The following is a 22,409-nucleotide window of genomic DNA, read 5'->3' on the forward strand; positions in this document are numbered from 1 at the left end:
ACTTGAGAGGGAGCTCGAGAGGAGGCTTGAGAGGAAACTCGAGAGGTGACTTGAGAGGGAGCTCGAGAGGTGACTTGAGAGGGGACTCGAGAGGAGACTTGAGAGGGAGCTCGAGAGGAGACTTGAGAGGGAGCTCGAGAGGTGACTTGAGAGGAGGCTTGAGAGGAGACTCGAGAGGTGACTTGAGACGGTCGGTACGCCGACAGGACACGGGGAGCTGGCGTCAGCCGGTTACGCCGACAGGACACGGGGAGCTGGCGTCAGCCGGTACGCCGACAGGACACGGGGAGCTGGCGTCAGCCGGTACGCCGACAGGACTCGGGGAGCTGGCGTCGGCCGGAGAGCCAACAGGTGATGAGGAGCCGGAGTCGGGACCATGGCTGCTGGGCCCGGTACTCGAGCCGGAACCATGGCTGGAACTGGGGCCGGAACCATGGCTGTATGGGCCGGTTCTGGAGCAGGGACCATGGCTGCTGGGGCCGGCACTGGAGCCGGAACCATGGCTGCTGGGGCTGGAACCATGGCTGCTGGGGCCAGAACTGGGGCTGGAACCATGGCTGCTGGGGCCAGAACTGGGGCTGGAACCATGGCTGCTGGGGCTGGAACCATGGCTGCTGGGGCCACGGCTGGAATCCTGGCCTTGCGTCTCCTAGAGACCTTTTGGAGGCTCCGTGGACCTCCTAAGGAAAGGCGGGATCCCAATAAGGGGTTTGAGGCTTGAGGCTGGCACTCAGGGCTGCTAGTAAAAATTCTTAGCTTCTCAGGCAACAAGCTCCTAAGCCAGGGCCTGCTGTCAACCTCCCTGCGTGCCTCTTTAAGGGCAGCCTCTTTGGCCTCTCTGGATGAGGCCCTCCTCCAGTCATTGAAAATACACTCCAGATTGTATTTAAGCTCATAAAGCTCTTGGCTAAATGAAAAAACTGCTGGGTCCATACTGGTCTGTTCGTACTGTCAGGTTTGGGGAAAATAGGACCCAAGTGCAATTTTAAAAAAAAATACAAAAAAAGGTTCGTTAACAAAAAGCGAGCTTTATTATAAAAAGCCGAAGGCATGAAAAAACAAGAAACTAATTAACAGAAACAAAACCGGGGAGCACGACATACAGGAACAAACTTACATACGGGAACAGGCAGGAGACACGGATAAGAATCTGAGGACCGCAGGTTCCGGGATGGGACAGCATGTGGGCGGAGGAGATTGTAAGAGATTGCTGCTAGTAATTACCTCATTCTTTGTCTTTTAAATAAAAACATATATTTTCTTGTTCGTATCTGTTTCTTTGACATTTCTTCAGCCCCACCCCACCCGTACCTTTCAGCCTCTATCTCACCTTTCCTGTTTCTTACCAGCTTGCCTGTCCAGTGTCTGCTTTTGGGTTATGCTTCTAATTTGTGAAAGAAACACTTTCTCTATCTTTGTCTTTTCTAACTCACTACTGGGCACTATACTTGATAAGGGAAATAAAATGCTACAATTTAATTTATGGTTATTGGGGAAATAGAGATGGGTGATTAAAGTATATTTAATTAAATAACTGCATTTGGTACAATTTTGAATGCAGGAATTTAACTGCAATGTAGTCTCACATCACTACTCCTACTTCAGTAAAATATCTGAATACCTCAACTTTTACTGTTCAAACTACACCGACAGAAAGGCATCAACTCCCAGGTAAAACTGCAAACTGTTCTTGATCTACTGAGGTTATCTCTTATTGTTTCAAACTGAAATTCAGCTGTCATTTTCTTTTGTAAGTGTCTGTTTTAAAGCATGTAAAAGCCTCAGAGTAATAATCACCATTTGATTGTATACATATATTCATTATTTATAGGGCCCACATGCACCTTCACATGTGCCCTCGGACAGAGAGGCAGTGAGTTCACTGACCTTGCACAAAGCCTGTGAAATGCAGCATCTGCACCTTTTGGCAGGAGATATATGAACATCTAGTCCTGTAATTATCTTTTCTTTAAATGTAATTTGTGTTTGACAGTAGCACCTTAAATTGTAATCAAATTAAAGGGACATTTTGTTTCTTAATATCAATGTTACAACAATTACATTAAAATCAGTAGTCAGTATCGCAGCTCGCACCTTGATATGGATTTTTTTTGATACATTAAAGTGCCGCCTGTGTGCTAAACAGTTGAGCAGTTTCACAGAGAAGAGATAAATAGAAAGTTCTATTTACACTTTATGAAATAAATAATTGATAGGACGTCCTGTTCTACAACATATCGATTATTAATCCTTCACAAATCACAATAAGGAACAAAAGCTCACAGTTAGCAAGACCTGACAACATAAGTTATCTGGGACATCATTGCAATGAAGTAAGGCATCCTGACTAATGGGCTGGATTTAAGTCAGTTTTGGGTGGGTCATGCAAAACTTGTTATAAAAGAGGAACGTTGAAACAGTCAGTCTGTTGCATCACGTTGCAGCGGAGCCAAGATGAAGGTCATTGCTTTCCTCGCACTCTGGGTGACCCTGTTCCACCAGGGATACAGCAGTAAGATACTTTTTATGCTCTTTTATCACCATAAGCTATTACTACAGGCGCTGTTTGGGAGAAGTTAGCTTCATGTGATTGGACTGGTATTTTAACTATATTTTGCAGTGGTTCAACTACATTTATATTTATTGTGCCTTCTTTGTGTAATTAAAGACATAATATATCCAAAAAATATGCCATAAAAATACAGTTATTGAATTCAATGAAACCCCCTTTGGCCATCAATGCTTTTAAATATAAGTTAAATATTTAAAAAGGTTGTTGGCATGTGACTTTATCGTGTTATTATGTAATTTGCTTTTGTCTCCATAGGTCTGCATTGACCTCCCCCCCCCCCCCCCCCCCACAGATTAGTTTAAACAACTTTTTTTCAATAACTTCAGTTAAACTAAATGCCTCCCTAGGGTAGCTTCGCTGTAGTTCAACCTTTTCAAAAGTGACGTAAGCTTGCAAAACCTTGCTTTCCAAGTAGCCTCCCAAACACTGATTACAGTTTAAAATAGGATTGTTTTTAGGTTGCTAATGTGTCGAATTGCTCCTCAGACTCTGGATACATGTGTGGGTCGCTGTGGTTACGGCACCGACAACAGTTTCTCCTGTCAGTGTAACCCGTCCTGTGAGCGCTTCAAATACTGTTGCTCTGACTACACCGACGTTTGTAAAAGTGATTGACAAAAGCTTATTTTATAACTTAAAATATTCTGAATTATGTACTTGAATTTGATTATCATGCAAATCAAGCAGGATCTTTTTACTATTTTAAGTTGACTTATTATGTAGATCAAGCAAAACCAGTACTTAGAAATGATTATAAGACATATTTAGTAGTACTGGATAATGATTAAAACCACAGGCAGTGCATTTGATAATAGATTACACCTCCAGTTTTGATTCAGATCTTTGAATACCTTTTAACCGTTACTGCTAAAGCATTCACTTTTTCCAGTGAAGCAATATTTTCCAATATTTTTTGCATTTGGAGATTGAGAAATTCTTCTTGTTGTGTCTTGTGTGAGTGTAGCTAAAAAGATATGCAGACATTACATAAATACATCCAGTTGAGAAAACATGCACAATGTCTTCTGTTTGAATAAAATTCAGATTCATTCAAAAATAATATATTCATGTAGCGATACAAGCGTAATGTTTATTGTTTGTATCACAGATTCAATTATATTACATTTTCATTCATGAGGGTTTAATTATTTTTTATCACTCAGTAGACTTCTGTGGAAAATTAACGGTTTGTTTTCCTCTCTAGCTTCGGCCTTATCTTGTAAAGGCAGATGTGATGAGCAATTCAATTCTCAGAACGAGTGCCACTGCAACTCCAAGTGTGCCCAGCACCAAAACTGCTGCAGCGACTACGCAGACCTCTGTGACAGTAAGACCCCCACCACCCCGTGTTTATCTGTTTGTCTTTCCTAAGCAGCTACTCGTGACACCTGGTCCCTTTCCCATGGTGGACACTGAATCTAACCCGTCATCAGTCCCATGGCGATGCACTGAAAAACAGTCAGAAACCTATGAGTTGTGCTGAAAAGAGATGATCCATTATACTGTCATTTAAACAACTCGAGGCTTCAAGAGTGACATAATCCAACATTTCACAAAAAAGCAAAGATGATAGGAGAATCCAAAGAAAACTGTACAACTATTTTATTCTTTCTACGTCTCCTTCTAACCTCACGACCCCTAAGATTTGTTTTGGACCCTTTGTATGGTCACAGCCCCCAGGTTGGGAACCACTGGACTAAACTAACCAACTGTAGAGGAAGTATGCATTTGTATTAAGTCATTTATTTGAATATATATCAACATATTGATCACAGGGACTTTTTACTTTTGATACTTCAAGTAGCCTACATTTTTGCTGATAATGAATCTTAACTTTAACTAAAGAAAGATATTAAATGAAGAAACGTACTCGTAATAAAAATCTTTAAAATGGTGGTAATAGTAAGTGTCCTTCAGTGAAGGCTGAATATTTCAACACTGTTTGCTTTAGTGGCCGCCCTTGTGTCAAATCTTTTTTCAGTGTTTGACCAGCGGGTGCTGCTGTTGTGCTATAAAACCTACTGCAAGCAAAACAAAGTTCAGTTTGCTCTTCCCTCTAAACTGCACCATTCTTCAACAGTTATAATACTCAGTGGTGGGAGGAGTATTAAGGTCCTTTACTGTAATACAAAAAGCAATACTACAATATAAATGTACTCCATTACACATATTTCCTTAAAAAATGTGCTAAAGTAAAGTTACAGAAGTTTTACTTACAAATTCAACTTGAACTCTGTAGGTAAAAGTACTCATTGTGAAGAATGACCATTGCGGAGTGTTTTATATTATCATTACAATATCATGAGGGAAGATTAACTTTGACTTTGAAGTTGCTCAAGGTGGAACTTAGTAACTATACCATTTTATTTTATATACTGTACTTAACCCTCAAAACAATATTTTTGTATATTAAATCACTCAACCTGTTAACTTAAATTATTCAAGAAAACGTTGTTTTATTTGCATGCCTCCGCGGTAAATGAAATATCAACAGAGAAAGTCTTGATTAGGAATTAGGATCCCGTTGGACAACAGCATAACTATATGAAAACACCCGTTTACAAACTCTTGTGTAGTATAATTTGAAAGTTTAATTTTCCAGTTGTGTGCCCACTTCCCAAAAACATGCTTTATCAGTAGAATATTGCATAAACAGGACTTGCATGGATGAGTAGTTCAGCTTGTTGAAGTGTGAGACTTGAGAAAGTGTTTTTATTAAATAATGATACATTGTGTGAGACATTGTAAACCTATGTTTTGATATAGCTTTCTTTTTGTTTAACCATGGTCCCCATTTGAAACACTAATATGATGAAGACATAATCTGTGTGTGTGGTGTTGTGCAGGTGATGGAGGAGGCAGTGGCAGTGGTGGTGTGATCACTGATGCTGAGATCAAGTCTCTCTCTGAGGCGCTCTACGCTCTGGATTCAAACAAGGCTTTGTCCTCAGAGCTGATCATTAACCCTCAGGCTCTGGTGCACGACTCTCAGACCAGCTCCATGATCGATCTCTCCTCTGGAAAGTGAGGAGATCTTCTTGACCCTAATGTTCAGTATATTTTACATTACATTACATTACATTGCATTTAGCTGACGCTTTTATCCAAAGCGACTTACAATAAGTACATTCGACCAGGAAGACACAACCTTGAAGAAAACAGAATCATATAAGTACATCCGGTTTCATAGAGCCAAACATTTCAAGTGCTACTCAACTGGCTTTAGATAAGCCAGTCCTTTATTAGTATATAAGTGCTTTGTTAATAATTCTATCGCTCGAAGTGGAGTCGAAAGAGATGAGTTTTCAGTTTGCGCCGGAAGGTGTGCAAGCTATCTGCCGTCCTGATGTCAATGGGGAGCTCATTCCACCATATTGGAGCCAGGACAGCAAACCCACGTGTTTTTGCTGATGGGAACTTGGGTCCCCCTCGCAGCGAGGGCGCAGCGAGTTGTTTGGCTGATGCAGAGCGTAGTGCACGCGCTCGGGTGTACGGTTTAACCATGTCCTGGATGTACGAAGGGCCAGATCCATTCGCAGCATGGTAAGCAAGTACCAGTGTCTTGAAGTGGATTCTAGCAGTTACCGGAAGCCAGTGAAGGGAGCGGAGGAGCGGAGTGGTGTGGGAACATTTAGGAAGGTTGAAGACCAGACGAGCCGCTGCATTCTGGGTGAGCTGCAGAGGTCGGATGGCACATGCAGGTAGACCAGCCAGGAGGGAGTTGCAGTAGTCTAGGCGTGAGATGACGAGAGCCTGGACCAGAACCTGAGTCGCTTTCTGAGTCAGCTGGGGACGTATCTTCCTGATGTTGTAAAGCGTGTATCTGCAGCAACGGGTTGTAGCAGCGATGTTTGCAGTGAAGGACAGGTTGTTATCTAGGGTCACACCCAGATTCCTTGCAGTCTGAGTCGGGGAAACAACTAAGGTGCCGATGTTGATTGTTAGGTCAAGAGTGGGACAATCTTTCCCCGGGAGGAAGAGCAGCTCAGTCTTGTCAAGGTTGAGCTTGAGGTGATGAGCAGACATCCACTGAGAGATGTCTGCTAGACAAGCAAAGATGCGTGCGACGACCTGGGTCTCTGAGCGGGGAAAGGACAGAATTAATTGGGTGTCGTCAGCGTAGCAGTGGTAAGAAAAACCCTTGATTACCCTATTTTCCTTCTCATCATGTGTTTGTTTCTGTGCCCCCAGCTTGTTCCGATACCTGAACGAGGAGGTTCTGTTCTCCAGGCCCACCTACACTGCCTTCCTGGCGGTGCTGGACAACTACAACAGGATGACCGGTCAGAATGAAGACTTCAGCCCGCAGCAGCTGGCCGAGCAGGAAGACTTCGTCAGGGAGACCATGGCCAACACCGAGTTGGGCCGCGAGCTGTTTGCTTTCCTCTACACCAACGGTAACTATGTCCACATGTAACAGCAGGGGGGGAGTAACCAGCCACATGCCAACATTACAAAATAAATTGTAATCACAAATTGAAAGACAGAATATGTATTAAAGTAACATCCTTGGGTTACAATTTAAGCCCAGTTGTTTTCTTTAAAGCCTATATTTGTTTATATGTTGTCAAATTGGCGCCATTAAAGTATCAGATGAGCTCTATGATCCTATTTTCAGTGTTTAAATTAATCTACTGGATAACGTTACAGGTAAAAGGATTTGAAAGGACTCTTAAAATTCCACGATTGCCCTTTACACGTGCAGTATCTTTGCCTCATGTATTTCTCTCACAGTTTAACATATATAGTGCTTACAGTGTTCTGTATATGATTCTGTATTTTAAGGCGTCTACGCTTCAGAGGAAGAGTTCCTTCAGGACCTGAAGATGATGTGGTTTGGTCTGTACTCTCGCAACAACAACAAGAAGGACTCCAGCGGCTTTGAACACATCTTTGCAGGTTCGGACAGTGCACATTTCTTCCAAAAAGCACAGATGTTTTGCCCCAAAAAGTGTTTTCATGATTATTAAGAAACACATTCTGTGACAGGTGAGATCAAGGGAGGAAAAGTGTCTGGGTTCCACAACTGGATCCAGTTTTACCTTCTGGAGAAAAGTGGAAAGCTGAACTACTACAGCCACAGCTTCAATGGGCCTGTAAGCATACGCAACACAGACCTCAATGTGTTCATTTAAAATGTGAAATGTGTAGCTCTCCTTAATTTCTCCTCTTTCTTTCTTCCCCCTGCTCTCAGTGGACTTCCTACCCTGATGTCCTGGGAATGCAGTTCATGTGGGAGGGCTACTTCAAGCAGGTCGGATCTGCAGTCATTGGCTGCAGCCCTGAATTTGACTTTGCTTTGTACAGCCTCTGCTACATCACTCGCCCTGGAAAACAGTGAGTATACCTAAAGGACCTGCGATGTTTTCTTGCATGTAGATCGTTTCTGATTCCGATTTTTTTATATTATCCCTCATCCGCAGGTGTCGCCTGAGCCTGGGAGGGAAGGAGCTCATGATCCAAACCTACACATGGGAAAACTCTTTCTACGGCGATGGGAAGAAGTACATCGGCTCTGCCTTTCCTGCAACGCCCAGGAACTAAAGCTGACATCTTCTAAATAACAAGCAAACATTTCATGACCCTCATTATGTAATCACATAAAAAGGATTTTCTCCGTGAGAGGTCTTCATAAATGTAATTCAACTTTTCTGTTTAAAATAAAATACAAATAAAACAGATTTGTATGGATATATCAATGTTTCGCATCTGCTTATTTTGTTTCCTGAAATGTTTTAAAATAACATATATATTCACATTTTGCTTCTCTAGCCCTCAGTGGCACTTCCACTTGTACAAATAAAACGGTAAATCAGAGAGTTGGTTAATCTGCAGTGTAGCCTCTCGTGAACAGTCTCACAGACCAAGAGAATGTGCTGATCTCCCAGGGGCACGATCAAACTGTGCCTAATGGGGCAAAAAATGGGCTTTTACACACCCCGCGTGGGCACAATACTGACACCAACCCTTCAGCGTTAAGAGCATGTGTGCATCTGACACAATTGATTATTGTCTATAAAAACAGCAGAACAAAAAACAAAATGCAGTCTTTTTCAGAATGAACTATAGAAACAAAAAGACATTAACAGATTCTGTTCTGCTTGACCTGCTTCAAACAGTAGCCACCAGCTAAACCTGTTCTTATCAGCTGTCCATAAAGCTGTGTGTCTAACTCCCCAGTGTGGGGTAAAGTGTGTTTGTGAGTGTGTGTGTGAGTCCAGCTGGGATGGGGGTTGATTTTAGTCTTTCACTCATCTAGGGTGACTAACAGGATAAATTCTGGTCTGCCGACGGAACAGGGGGACACACTTGCAGCCCTGTTTGAAGAAAGTATAACAGGAGATGGATCTGCCACTGATCCCATTGTCCGCCCGTCAGTGTGCATTCATGCAAAACAAGAGCACAAGACCAGTTCGCAGGAAAACCTCAGCGATTTATCTGAATTGGGCCTCACATGCAGTCAAAGTGTTCAACAACAATAAAGTCAGCCCAGGGAAGAATTTCTCTCGCTTTTTTGTCAGAGCATATTACATTTTCTGAGCCGGTGACTCTAGAAATTAGAAGAGTAAATCTTCTCTCTTTTCAGACTGCTTTCTTTTTAAGGCCCTGATGAAATCAAATTAGACCACAGTGTGGCAAATAAAAGAAAAAAAGATTCAATTGTTTCTTTTGTCACTCACACAACTTCATAATCGAATTATAGCTGGCCACCCGCCAGCGTGTCCTCGCATCTCCCCCAAATGGGCTTTTTCTGGCAGATCTCGTGAGCCACCTGACTTTTGTTTTGTAATTATATTATCCCGCTCTCCTTTTAGCGTGTTGTGGCTAATGGCTGCGCGGGCCAGCCCAGCTGCACATGCAGAAACAAAGCTGCTTATGGGGCCAGACAATGGGCCCGTGGAAAAGGGACGCCTGAAGGCGGTCAGCCAATGAGCACGCACAACGGGGGGCCAACAGAGGGTTTAGGGAAGGGTTAAGGGGGTTTAGGGGTTCAGGCAGGGGGGTGTCTATTTTACCCAGTAGTGGGGTCCATCATTGAGATGATTAGTAGGACACATGGTCAACATCACCCCTGTCTCCCCAGGGTCGGTGCTCGGCTGGAGGGAGGTTCAGGTTTTGGCTTAGATGCCGGCCTTTTCTAAAGTTGATGCGGGACCATGAAATACAGAGCAACGTTCATTCTCTGGAGTTGTTTTTGTGCTTTCCAAACAATTTGAAGACCGCATTGTCATTCTTAGTGGTTACTGACATATGCAGAGTGATGGATAAAATCTTGATGCATTGCGCTGACCTTGTTATAGGCTTTGGATATTGTTGGAGGAAACATTTATTTGATTGCTGCATATGCAATCTCTCCACTACTCTAAACACACACACACACACTGACATGCACACACTCCGCGTGCTGTGGGGATGACATCTCTCGGAGGACTTCCAGTATGACAGATGGAAAAAGCCCTCTTTCCCCCACTGTCACAAACAGATTCACAGGGGATTCATGGCAAGGTCATGTTTGTGTGTGTACTGGAGTGAAGTTTTATCCGTCCTTCGTATTTCATTATAATAAACTGAATTCCTATCTCACGAACATACCTAGATAAGGTGAGGCGGTGTCCTCTGAGCCATGTGAACATGCTGAGTGCGCTGAGCAGCCGGTGGAGAATAGATGAGCATCTGAGCCACAGACTGTTAAAATAAGAGATATGTTTAAGAGAGGGCCATCTGCAGCAGGACTTCATCATGTGTGGTCAGCACTGAGGGATCTTATGGGACATTATGGCACACATACAGAATTACACTTGAGCCCCACCTGAAGACAGTGATAAGTGGGTCAAACAGAGAAGAATACAAATAAAGGAAACATTTCAGTTTCAACATTACAGGTGTTTATGTATGCAACTTTATAGCCCTAAAACAATTTCAAATACAAATTCTGATTTGATTAAGTTGTATTAAAGGTGTTATGAGTATAAGTAATGGGGACACAGGGCCTCAGCTCTTATATTCCCCTGCTGGTACCACTCCTGGGATGCAAGAGGCCCGGCTCTGCTATTCCCATTTCAGGCTGCAGGTGTGGAATAGGAAAGGCAGAGACCCACAGGGAGGGGCAGTGGGGAAGGTGGTCGGCCTGGGAGTGAACGGGGATCGAGAAGAGCCTTGTCTGGGTGTGCGGATAACCTCGTAACCTACCTCAATTCCCCTGTTAGGGCATGTGGTGCTCTGTTTCCAAATCATGCACATTCCCTGCTCTCTGTTCCCCGATTAGTGTTGATGAGGGTCTATAATATATCATGTTGTTGTGCACGTCTTTGTCACTGAAGTGTGATTCAGAAAAATATTCAATTATAATTTAATATTTAAGGAATGTTAAACGGCAACAATTAAACCTATCTATTGACGGAAAAGTAATCACAAACTATTTTGGTCACATTTGAATTGTTTTCTGTTATTTTTCATGCAAAAAAGTAGTTTTCAGCCCCTCAAATGTAAAGACGTCCTGCTTTTCTTGGGTTTATATCGGATTCAATTGAATATTTTTAGGTTTTGGACTGACAAAACAAGACTTTTGAAGACATCACCTAAGACTCTGAGGTACTGGGATGGACACTTTTTCCTATTTTCTGACTAATGTAGAAAATAATCTGCAAAAATAATCAATGACAAAAACAATTGTTAGTTGCAACCCTTAATGTACCCATACACTTTAATTATGTATATCAATGCCATATCTACAACTAGAATTCAGTTTGAACTTTGATCTATAATTATTATCATGGGGTGATGAATCACAGTAACAATCACTCCAATAATGGCCACAATCCTTATGGTTAAGAAAGTACATCATTTACCCAAATACTACATTTTAAGGTGTTTTATTGCATTTGTGATTAAAAGTTGTAGCTTTGTGGCTGCAGAGGGTGCTTCATGAAGTCTGATAAATCGCCTTTAGTGATGTCACTTAAAGCAGGGGCTTCTTTGCCAGCTTTATGAACTCCCTAAATCATTGGTACATTAACAAATCCTATACCTTCTTTTATTTTAATTGAAAATGGAATAATCTCAGCTTGCTTTCATCATGCTTTGACTTTCAAGTGTTCTGGTATTTTAATAAATAAATAGTATATATCTTAAGAACAAGCGTTTCAAATGAAATTACTGTATAGACAAAGAAATCATATTTCCAGCTAAAGACTATGTTTACATGCTCGTACACACACATACTAAAGTAATCACATTAAGCAAACAGTTAGATTGAACTGAGTGTGCTCAGACCAACTGAGAGTTTTGAGTTATGTGCTTGTTTTCATCAATTAAGACAACCTAATTGTAAATCAAAACATTGAGATCAGTATACAAAATGTGATGTGAAAGTATATATAATTGTTAAAAGCTTTTAAATGCCGTAATAATACCAATATAATATTGCTATATTTATTGACACTTCAATCAGAAGTCCTGCTAGAACATTCAGTGTGAGTTGTGGTTATTTAAGCTGCAGAAGGACCTCCAGAGAGGAGGCCATTAAAGAGATATACTGATGCTGTAGCTGCAATGAGAGCAAACTCACCCGGCTGCTCAGAGCTGCCGCCTGGGTGAGATGAACTTGTTCAACAGCCTGTCTCCGCAGAGCAGACCGATGGATGGCTGGACGGAAGAAGGGATGGAGCAAACACCTGCTCACACGCAACTTCAAGCTGTCACATACAGTTAGGCTCAGCCGACTGAGCGCGTCTCTGCGCCGCTCAATGCGAACGTGCTGCGGATTTGGCGCAAAGCAACAAAGGCCCGGGCCTCTCCTGTTTGTCTGGAGTTTAAGTGACACACACACACACACACACTCACACACACACACACACACACACACACACACACACACACACACACACACACACACACACACACACACACACACACACACACACACACACACGACGACTAGAGCTTGAGCCACGGGCCGGCCACGCGCGAGCTCAAGCGCGTCAGCAGGACAGGGACGGGGGGAGGAGCTTCACCGGGGAGAGTTAAAATCCAGATCCCCCGCAGAGTGTCCCACACTGAGGCTCACACTGTGGGACACAGTGACACTTCACCGCTTATTGACAGAGACATAATTCTGAAAAACGAGTATCATCCGCCAGACCTTCTGTGGAGGACCGGGACATATTAACACGGGTATGATTTAAGTTTTTAAAATGTTAAAGTTATTTATGTTGGCTGGTAGAGTTAAAGTGACTCGATGTCATGTTTATTTTCAATCGCATGGGTTTAACGTCTTTTATTTGGCTGATGATTTCCTGGTAAACACAACATGTCAACATACAGTATACAACTAGTACAAGAGGCTTATTCTAATATTGACATTTAGCAAAAAGCAGCTCAAGCAAGCAATTTGTGTCGAGGCATTAATAGTTGTGCGTTTTGAAAAGGTCTGATTTCAATACACTCTGAGTTGTCTGTCGCTGATCTGGGGACGTCGATCTTTCATTTAATCCCATGGTCGTCGCTTCATCCACGGAGAAAATCCTGCGATGCCCCAGATTGAAGTCCTGTCAGTGACTTTATCTCGCAGGGCATTACTAGTTCACAAGTTAACCGGGATTACTGTGACGGGGGAGGGGGAGCGGGAGCGGGGGAGAAAAGGAATGAAAATAGATAATGCATCTATGAAAACTCACATTTCCAACGCTCACTAAGGTCATTCGTTTTAGATAATCTCTTCTCTGCGCATTATTGTGTCGGCTAAACCGCACCGACACCTGTGGCGGAGGAGCGAGAGGGAGCTGTCCGGTGCTGAAACACTTTGAGGACTTCTGGCAGGCAGGGTTTAGAAGTTAGATTATTATTATTGGTTAATAAAAAGTACAAATTACCTGGCTCCAGGTGACAGCCCCAAATAACCCCCTTAAACTCCTTAGAAAAAGACACCAGAAGACACCAAAGAAATGTTCTTAGTGTTCTGATTATTTTTCCAGTTCACTTACATTTCCGTATATTTTTATATCTTAAAGAGGGCTCACCTTCTTCACAGCCTGAGGTGGAGAAATACAGAATCCTTTGTTTTTATTTCAATCAAAGCAATCACATTAAGGTTTAATCAGTCTTTAATCTATAACCTATAAATGCACACGTTTTAAATTATAATATGTGATTGTCCTGCCCTACTAACACAATTCTGAGAAAGAATTAAAGGGACTTGATCTCAGTGTCTTCTCAGAAGAAGCCAGGGAAGAGATATTTAGAAGGGGACACAAATCAGACCTTTTATTTAGGTAAAAGCATTGATGCTACATTTCAATGCATCATTATTAGCTGTGTTAACATACCTTTAAACAATACATATATTATAAACTGGTCATCTATATCTATATAAACCATTTACATATGGATTAAAAGAACAACATTTGCCGCTGTTAATTGGTGTAGTAGCATACAATGAATCACAGTGAGTGCATTACTTCGTTTTATTTAGCATTACATGCAGTAAATATGAGCTTTTGTCCAATGGCATTCTTTGGCTGTAAAATGGTAATGATGATTCTATTTGCACAGCACATGAAATTGACAATCCCTTGTTCTTGTTTCTACAGTACAATGATGATTAAGCCATATGTAAGACAAGGCGAGGGAGAGGAGGCCGCCAGCCCTCTGCAGTGGGTGGACGGAGACATGAGCTCCCCTGATGGAGACGCATCAGATTCATCACACCACTACAGAGATGGAGGAGATGAACAGGACAGGGAGCTGGGGAGCGAGGATGCACACGAAGAAGACGAGGAGGATGACGAGGAGGGACAGGGGGATGAAAACGAGTCCAAACGACGCGGGCCAAAGAAAAAGCGCATGACAAAGGCCCGGCAGGAGCGCTTCCGTGTGAGGCGAGTCAAGGCTAACGCCAGGGAGCGCTCCCGCATGCACGGTCTGAACGACGCTCTGGAGAGCCTGCGCACCATCATGCCTTGTCACTCCAAAACACAGAAACTGTCCAAGATCGAGACGCTACGGCTGGCCCGCAACTACATCTGCGCTCTGTCCGAAGCCCTGGATGGGGGCATCTCCACAGAAAGCAGGTCCTTCATGGACACCCTGTGCAAGGGCCTCTCACAGCCCACCAGCAACCTGGTGGCGGGCTGCCTGCAGCTGGGGCCGGGGTCTGGGCCCGGGATGAGGCCTGAGGACAGACACAGGGTCCGGGCGGCAGCTGCTCCTCTCGGTGACGTGGTGGGCTACTCCTCTCCTGGCCTGCCGAGCCCCCCGTACGGCACGTTTGACTCTGCTCACATGCTTCACCTGAGGGCCATGAAAGGAGGAGTTTATGAGAATCACTCCCCAAATGAGTATAATGGCGGTGGTGTGGGGACCCCTCCGTACGACGGCCCCCCTACACCGCCTCTGAGCATCAGCAGCAACCTGGTGCCCAAACAGGAGCCTTCACCGCACTACCCCCCTCAACACCACTACTCCCCCTCCCCGGTGGAGCAGGGTCTGTATCAGACTCAGACTGGCTACGACGTACACTTAGAGGGGCCGTATGACTCCTACCACCCCCAGCACATGCCCCCCCGACAGATCACCTCCGTCTACAGAGACTAAGACGGATCAGGAGTGTCGATTCTGCTTCAAACCCCCAATGAACTGATCTGATCCTTCATGAACACTGACTGACTGCAGGATCAGTCTCTATGCTCGTAGCATCTAACACGGTTTGCTAGCATGTGTTGTGCACCTAGAATAGCACGGCTGATTATGTTAAAATTAGGAAATTCATTTGAAACCAATACAAACATTTAAATATCTGATTACCAAGTAAATTAAGAACCTCCAAGGGTCTTTACAAGAAACGTAACATTGACCATTTGGACCAGATGTCCTGTTACTGTGATAAAAGCATTCATTTAACTTTGGTAACATCAGATATTCTACATAAATTAAAAGTATTTTTATTTATTCTCTTATTTAATTCAGTGTAAATTAACTTTGTGCTGATGTGCAGTTGTGTGTATGGTTTCCTTTTGTACATATTTGTGGTCAAGGCCACTCTTTGTTGATAGTTCATCTATTATATTACTTTTGTGTCATTTTCTCTGTTGTTCGTTACATTATTTCATGTTTTGCACTTCAAACAAATTCAGATGTAGAATTCCTAGCGCGGTGTAGCTGATCTTCGGAAGCTGTTGTCTGAAGAAGAAAGATGTATTGATTAAACATCAAGATTCAAGGATCAAGGTGAAGAAGCAGAAATATCATTCTCAGGTTATTCATGAATAAATATGAAAAACACATTTGCTTTGGACATGTCCATTTTGTTTTTCATTTCTGTTGTCTTTTTGAAAATTCTATGTTATTAAAATATTAAGAAATCAATCAGTCCGTGGATTTTGTGTTTGCTTTTTGTAAAACAGACAGACAGGCAGACAGACAGACAGACAGACAGAGAGAGAGACAGACAGACAGACAGGCAGACGACAGACAGGCAGGCAGACAGACCGACAGACAGACAGACAGACAGACAGACAGACAGACAGACAGACAGACAGACAGACAGACAGACAGAGAGAGACAGACAGACAGACAGGCAGACGACAGACAGGCAGGCAGACAGACCGACAGACAGACAGGCAGGCAGACAGACAGAGAGAGAGACAGACAGTCAGACAGACAGACAGACAGGCAGACGACAGACAGGCAGACAGACCGACCGACAGACAGACAGACAGACAGACAGACAGACAGACAGACAGACAGACAGACAGACAGAGAGACAGACAGACAGACAGACAGACAGACAGACAGACCGACAGGCAGACAGACAGACCGACAGGCAGACAGACAGACAGAGAGAGAGACAGACAGACAGACAGACAGACATACAGACAGACAGACAGAGAGACAGACAGACAGACAGGCAGGCAGGCAGACAGACCGACAGGCAGACAGACAGACAGACAGACAGGCAGACAGACAGACCGACAGACAGACAGACAGACAGGCAGACAGACAGAGAGAGAGACAGACAGACAGACAGACAGACAGACAGACAGACAGACAGACAGACAGACAGACAGACAGACAGACAGACAGACAGACAGACAGACAGACAGACAGGACAGACAGACAGACAGACAGACAGACAGACAGACAGACAGACAGACAGACAGACAGACAGACAGACAGACAGACAGACAGACAGACAGACAGACAGACAGACAGACAGACAGACAGACAGACAGACAGACAGACAGACAGACCGACAGGCAGACAGACAGACAGACCGACCGACCTTATTTTGGATTATCATACAATAAATGTAGGTTAACATCTTCCAGTGAAATAACTTGTATCCAACATAGTCCCAAGATGTTTAAAGGCAAAGCGAAACATAAAAAGTGAAAGAACACAAAGAAAGCCATGTCACCATTTAAAATAATCTATGCTGCATTATACTGTGTGTGATTATTATGGAAGATACCTGAAAGCAGACACATGTCAAATGTGTCTGCTTTCGGAACGGTACTTAAGGGTATAAGACATATAGATATATTCAAAGAAAAAGAAGATAGACATTTTGTACATTTTTATTTCAGATATTAAAAGTGAATATTCTAACAAACCATAAACAACTGTAGATTTCTGATTAATTTAAAATCCCATAAAAAATGCTGAGACAGGTTACTTGGGATTCCCTACATGTTGCTGTTTTACATGATAATCCATTATAATGCAGCATAGAGTCTTTGCAATGCAAGAAAACAAGTCACAACCGTTTTACCATCGGTAAACGGTATTTTGATTAAACATGGATTATGATAGATTAATGTACTTCATGGACTTTAGCATGCTATGAGTCATTACTCTGGTTGGTTGTTTAGGTGAGTGTAGGTAGACACAAAGTATATGAACTAGGGCCGGGACTTTAACGCGTTAATTAAGATGAATTAATTACACAAAATTAACGCGTTAAAAAAATTAACGCATTTTAATCGCACTTATTTTTGCACCGCGGAACGTTTCTCACTGGATGAGTTTCAGGCGTACCGATTATACTGGAGCACCAACTAACGTTCATGACTTCAGACAACAACAAACCACAGTGAACAGTGGGAAATGTTGTTTTAAAAAACGGACGGATGGAAGCGTTGATAAGAGCACGGTTGTGTGCAAATTATGCAAAAAGGAATTCGCATATCACCGCAGCACATCAAGCCTCAAGTATCACCTCAATGCAAAACATATAGCAGCTAGCGTGGAAGCTAGCGTGGACGTTAGCCTCTTTATCGCGTTCACACCAAAAAGAGCCGGTACTAAAATTAGTTCATGAGAACCTTTTTACCCCCACGAAAGTCCCTGCTAGAGAGCAGAGAGCTGCTAGAGAGCAGGGACTTTCGTACGGCTCTCTTGTGAGAAAATAGCTATATTTCTGATTGGCTGGGCGGATTGCAAACCACGCCCCGTAAAACTCGCAAAAAGTTTTGTGAAGCCGCCATTTTATTATCCTCGCATTAGTATTATTAGTAGGGCCGGGACTCGATTAAAAAATTAATCTAATTAATTAGAGGCTTTGTAATTAATTAATCGAAATTAATCGCATTTTTAATCACATATAAATATTTGACCTAAGAACAGTGAGAAGCAATTTTTTTTCACATGGATTTTAGTATACCATTAGGCGCATTCACACCGCAGTACTTTTCCCACAAAGGTTCATGAGAACTTAGTTCATGAGAACTCTTTGAACCTGGGGGTGGATTAGGCAAATTAAGCCGCTGACGTCACTTCTTCTTCTTCTGCTTTGGGTTTACTGGCAGGCCGCAAACCACTTCACGGCGTATACTGCCGCCCAAAGTCCCCGGCCGGAAGTCCCCGGAGTTAGGGACTGGCTTCAGTAGAAGCTGCTGGGAGTCCCAGCAGCTTCTACTGAAGCCTTCCGAGTAAATCGCCAGAACGCCAACACCTCCTCATCTCCACCGCTCCCATGTTTTATTTTGTGTTGCCATAAGTTAGTCTCTCTGCGTTTCTGGGACTCCCAGCAGCTTCTACTGAAGCCAGTCCCTAACTCCGGGGACTTCCGGACGGGGACTTTGGGCGGCAGTATACGCCGTGAAGTGGTTTGCGGCCTGCCAGTAAACCCAAAGCAGAAGAAGAAGAAGTGACGTCAGCGGCTTCATTTGCCTAATCCACCCCCAGGTTCAAAGAGTTCTCATGAACTAAGTTCTCATGAACCTTTGTGGGAAAAGTCCTGCGGTGTGAATGCGCCTAATGGTATACTAAAATCCATGTGAAAAAAAATTGCTTCTCACTGTTTTTAGGTCAAATATTTATATGTGATTAAAAATGCGATTAATTTCGATTAATTAATTACAAAGCCTCTAATTAATTAGATTAATTGTTTTAATCGAGTCCCGGCCCTAATATTAACATTATTTATCAGAGCAATTATTCTTCCTCTTTTTCTCATATGAACCCATCAATTCAGCAGCACCATCAACAGGGCGAGGATCCTTGTTACTCGCTACGTTGTTTTTCATTTTTCTCCCAAGATCTCAATGGTTTAGCTGCACTAATCCTTTGGCCGTCTTTTAATGAAAGGGCGGATGTGCGAGGCAGGATTGTAAGATAAAGATTTATGATTAACATGGCTGCCCAGCCACACAGATTTCTTCTGTATTCACACTGGGACGGCATAATCCCGTCATGACGTTCACTCAGACCACAATTTAACCTTCACATATGTAATAAACACATGTCTCTACATTTACACTGGTGACCTTTCATATATACTGTACACATACATTCAGGAACACACACATTCCTAATGCAATCTAAATCAGGATTTATAGGGTTGGAAATATAAGACTTTCCATTTTTCTACGAAGAAGCACGAGTGAATCTGAGGATTACAAAGTAATGGAGAAACATTTAGGTTATGATATATATACTGTCGACATTTAAAAATGTTTAAAAACAACCAGACCTATTTTATTTATGTTTTTTAGTCATAAACATTTATTGTATACATGTTTCAACAATTTGCAAACCAAGAGCAATCTCTGATTTAAAACAAGGTAACGGTACGTTTCATTAAAGCATCGTTGTGGTTGTCTACCAAAAGCTGTCATAACTGCTGGAAGGATTTTAGTCATTGGATATCTAGATCTTAGGACAGAAAGATCATCTGAGCAGACGCTAGGAGCAGTTGACCACCGTCGAAGAAACTGCATTTTTAAACTGCTAAAACTGGTATCAGTTTGTTTTGGCGTGGAGACATCGGCAGATATCTCGGTCGCTGTTTGAAGCCTCCTCAACAAATCTGAGTGAAATGGATTCCATCAAACTCCGTCTCCTGCTATTGTTTGATTGAGAAAACCCTTGGGGCAGAAAAATAAGTATTGTGTGTTTAAATGACAAATAATAATAATAATAATAATAATACATTTATTTTGGGGGGCGCCTTTCATAACACCCAAGGACACCTTACAGGGCATAGGGGCAATAGGGAACAATTAAAACAGTGGATTTAGTGAAGTATCAGCCGGGGTAAGACAAGACAAACAACAGGAAATGGACTATAGAAGGACACAAAAGGACACAGGGTACAGTTTATAAAGAAAATGCCAGACAACAGGTGGAAAAGGGCAACGTTATAACAAGTAACTGACTGAGTAGAAATATATCGGTCTAGAAATGTACTGTCAAAGTGGAGAAGACAATGGCAAAAAAATAACAAAGATCTGATCTAAGAGCAGCCACTTGTGTTGATTCATGGTCCAGGCTGGTCAGTGTGAGGGCCACCCACTGAGAGGTCAGTGAGTGGGGGTCACAAGGTCACACTGGGTCATGGCTCACTGGTGGGAATGGTCTGAAAGAGTCATGGTCGCCAGTGGAGTCCTCTTTCTGCTGGTCAACTCATCATCTATTCCTGCACAAAGTCACCACAGCTTTTCATTTGGAACACTGAGTGTTTGGTAAGTATGATGTGAGAGGTTATATTATGGATGAAATGCTCATAATCCTGATAAACATGCTGATGAACATCCCACGCCTGACCCGCGGTGGGAAAAATATATTACTTTGTTTTCACAAGGATTAGGATAAGCCTGTGAGTGTGTGTGTGTGTTCGCAGTGCATTTGCACTACTAACCAGGGGGACCAGGGAGTGACTTTGAAGGGGCCGGATGAATAACAAAAGCAGGGCATCTCTCTGCTCTTTGAAGGCACAGGACGTCTCACACGATATGTGGAATATCCCTGATTTACCCTCATGATAGATGATAGACCGCTGATAGACCAGGGTTTTAGGGGGGAAAGGATTTTCCATTTGAAAGGCCACTTTTTCACCCAAGACAAACAAAGGGCTGAATTTGTCCCTTTTGACCCCTCTGACTGTGACGACAAATGGTCTAAATGAGACCATGATGGCAGCAGCAATACCTCGTGCTAACTAATATAAAATCTCATTTTACATGTATGTAAAATACTACGTTTTCTTCTGGTAAATTGGTACAAATCATAAAAAAGAGACAGTTTTCAACCCTAACCCATGCATTTGAAGGCTTTTAGTTGTTGCACAGGTCAACTGAGCATACACAAAGGTACAAATACCATTTTATATTTATGGAAAATATAGTTTAAAATAAAACATTAATATTTACTATGGATGAAATTGAGCACCTCTTTCAAAGAGACTTATATTTTTAACAAATCTTTGGACTTAAGACCTGGGAAATATATAGACAATTCTTTGAAATTAGAAATCCAGAAAACAAAGCATTCACAGAGTTTTTGTTCATATTGTAGCTTCGAGTGAGCGATCTACAGTTCAAAAACATATCAAATGTATATTTAATCTGTTGGATTAAGTAGGTATATGTTTATATGCGCGTCTGTGAAGCACCATGCTGCGTGCATGGTTGTGTTATTTGGGATAAAACAGTATTAAGCAGCTGATCGGAGCTCAGTGTCTGAATGGTTGCATTAACTCACTAATCCTGAGGGGAGAGGGGCAGTCGGGGCAGCATATCATCTTCTCCTCTGTTTCACAACGGCTCGCAGCTACAGCCACAACAAAGAACCAATGATGCTAAAGACTCGCCCAGGCACAAGTAAAAGGATCTTAACTCATAGTTCAGGAAAAAGCATCAGCCTGTTATGTGTGTGCCAATGAGAAATAATGTTTCTGTCATGAGATTAATTTGTTATTGCTGACTCAATGAATGTCAAAGGCAGAGTTGCACTGCCACCATGTGGTGAAAGCTTGTGACTGAAATCAAATCCTAAAACTAGATGATGATGGGTATTTGGCCACTAGATGTCACCATTAGACAACCTGCTGTATCTGTGGAGTCTGATACAAGCCTTCTAGAAATACTGTAGTCGAGAAAGAGAGTCCCTGTTCTTGAGCTTCATAAGAGGTTGAATTGTAGTCATCTGTCAAACACAATCAGCTGGATTAAATATCAGCCTATTTCATGTGCAAATTAAACATTTGACAGTATTGTTGCACAAGGTAAAGACTAAATAAAACAGACACATTTTGGTAAGATTCCCAATGTGAGCCAGCAGTGAGCGAGGAGAGGGAATTAAATGAACCTATTTACATGTAAACTGGTTGATGGGAGTGTGTTTGGATCAGGCTAATGAAGGTACCTGGGGACTCGGCTCTATCAGAAATCTGCATGCTCTCCCCATATCCAGCTAGCGATCGTATCTGTAATTATTTACCGTGAAAGGACATGAAAAAGGATTAATCAAGGAAATCTGACTGATTAAATCTTCAAAGGCGGCGCTGAAGAGCAAGGTCTATAACAGGGAAGAGGGATGTGGTTGGTGCTTTTATCTTTGC

General features: G+C 42.6%; 2 protein-coding genes across 2 annotated transcripts; both read left to right on the top strand.

The window, feature by feature from the left end:
• The first annotated feature begins 2,416 nt into the window (after positions 1–2,416).
• endou (endonuclease, polyU-specific) lies at positions 2,417–8,267 on the top strand. The gene is made up of 8 exons (XM_034223673.1): positions 2,417–2,512; positions 3,777–3,899; positions 5,419–5,596; positions 6,764–6,969; positions 7,358–7,471; positions 7,562–7,668; positions 7,767–7,909; positions 7,996–8,267. Exons 1-8 carry the CDS (start codon positions 2,455–2,457, stop codon positions 8,114–8,116), a joined length of 1,050 nt encoding a protein of 349 aa, XP_034079564.1. The 5' UTR covers positions 2,417–2,454; the 3' UTR covers positions 8,117–8,267.
• A 4,368-nt stretch (positions 8,268–12,635) lies between these two features.
• LOC117551147 (neurogenic differentiation factor 4-like) lies at positions 12,636–15,871 on the top strand. The gene is made up of 2 exons (XM_034223883.1): positions 12,636–12,745; positions 14,161–15,871. Exon 2 carries the CDS (start codon positions 14,165–14,167, stop codon positions 15,161–15,163), a length of 999 nt encoding a protein of 332 aa, XP_034079774.1. The 5' UTR covers positions 12,636–12,745; positions 14,161–14,164; the 3' UTR covers positions 15,164–15,871.
• Positions 15,872–22,409: the final 6,538 nt, after the last annotated feature.

This window comes from Gymnodraco acuticeps, unplaced genomic scaffold (assembly GCF_902827175.1).
Source record: "Gymnodraco acuticeps unplaced genomic scaffold, fGymAcu1.1, whole genome shotgun sequence".
Taxonomy (NCBI): Eukaryota; Metazoa; Chordata; class Actinopteri; order Perciformes; family Bathydraconidae; genus Gymnodraco; species Gymnodraco acuticeps.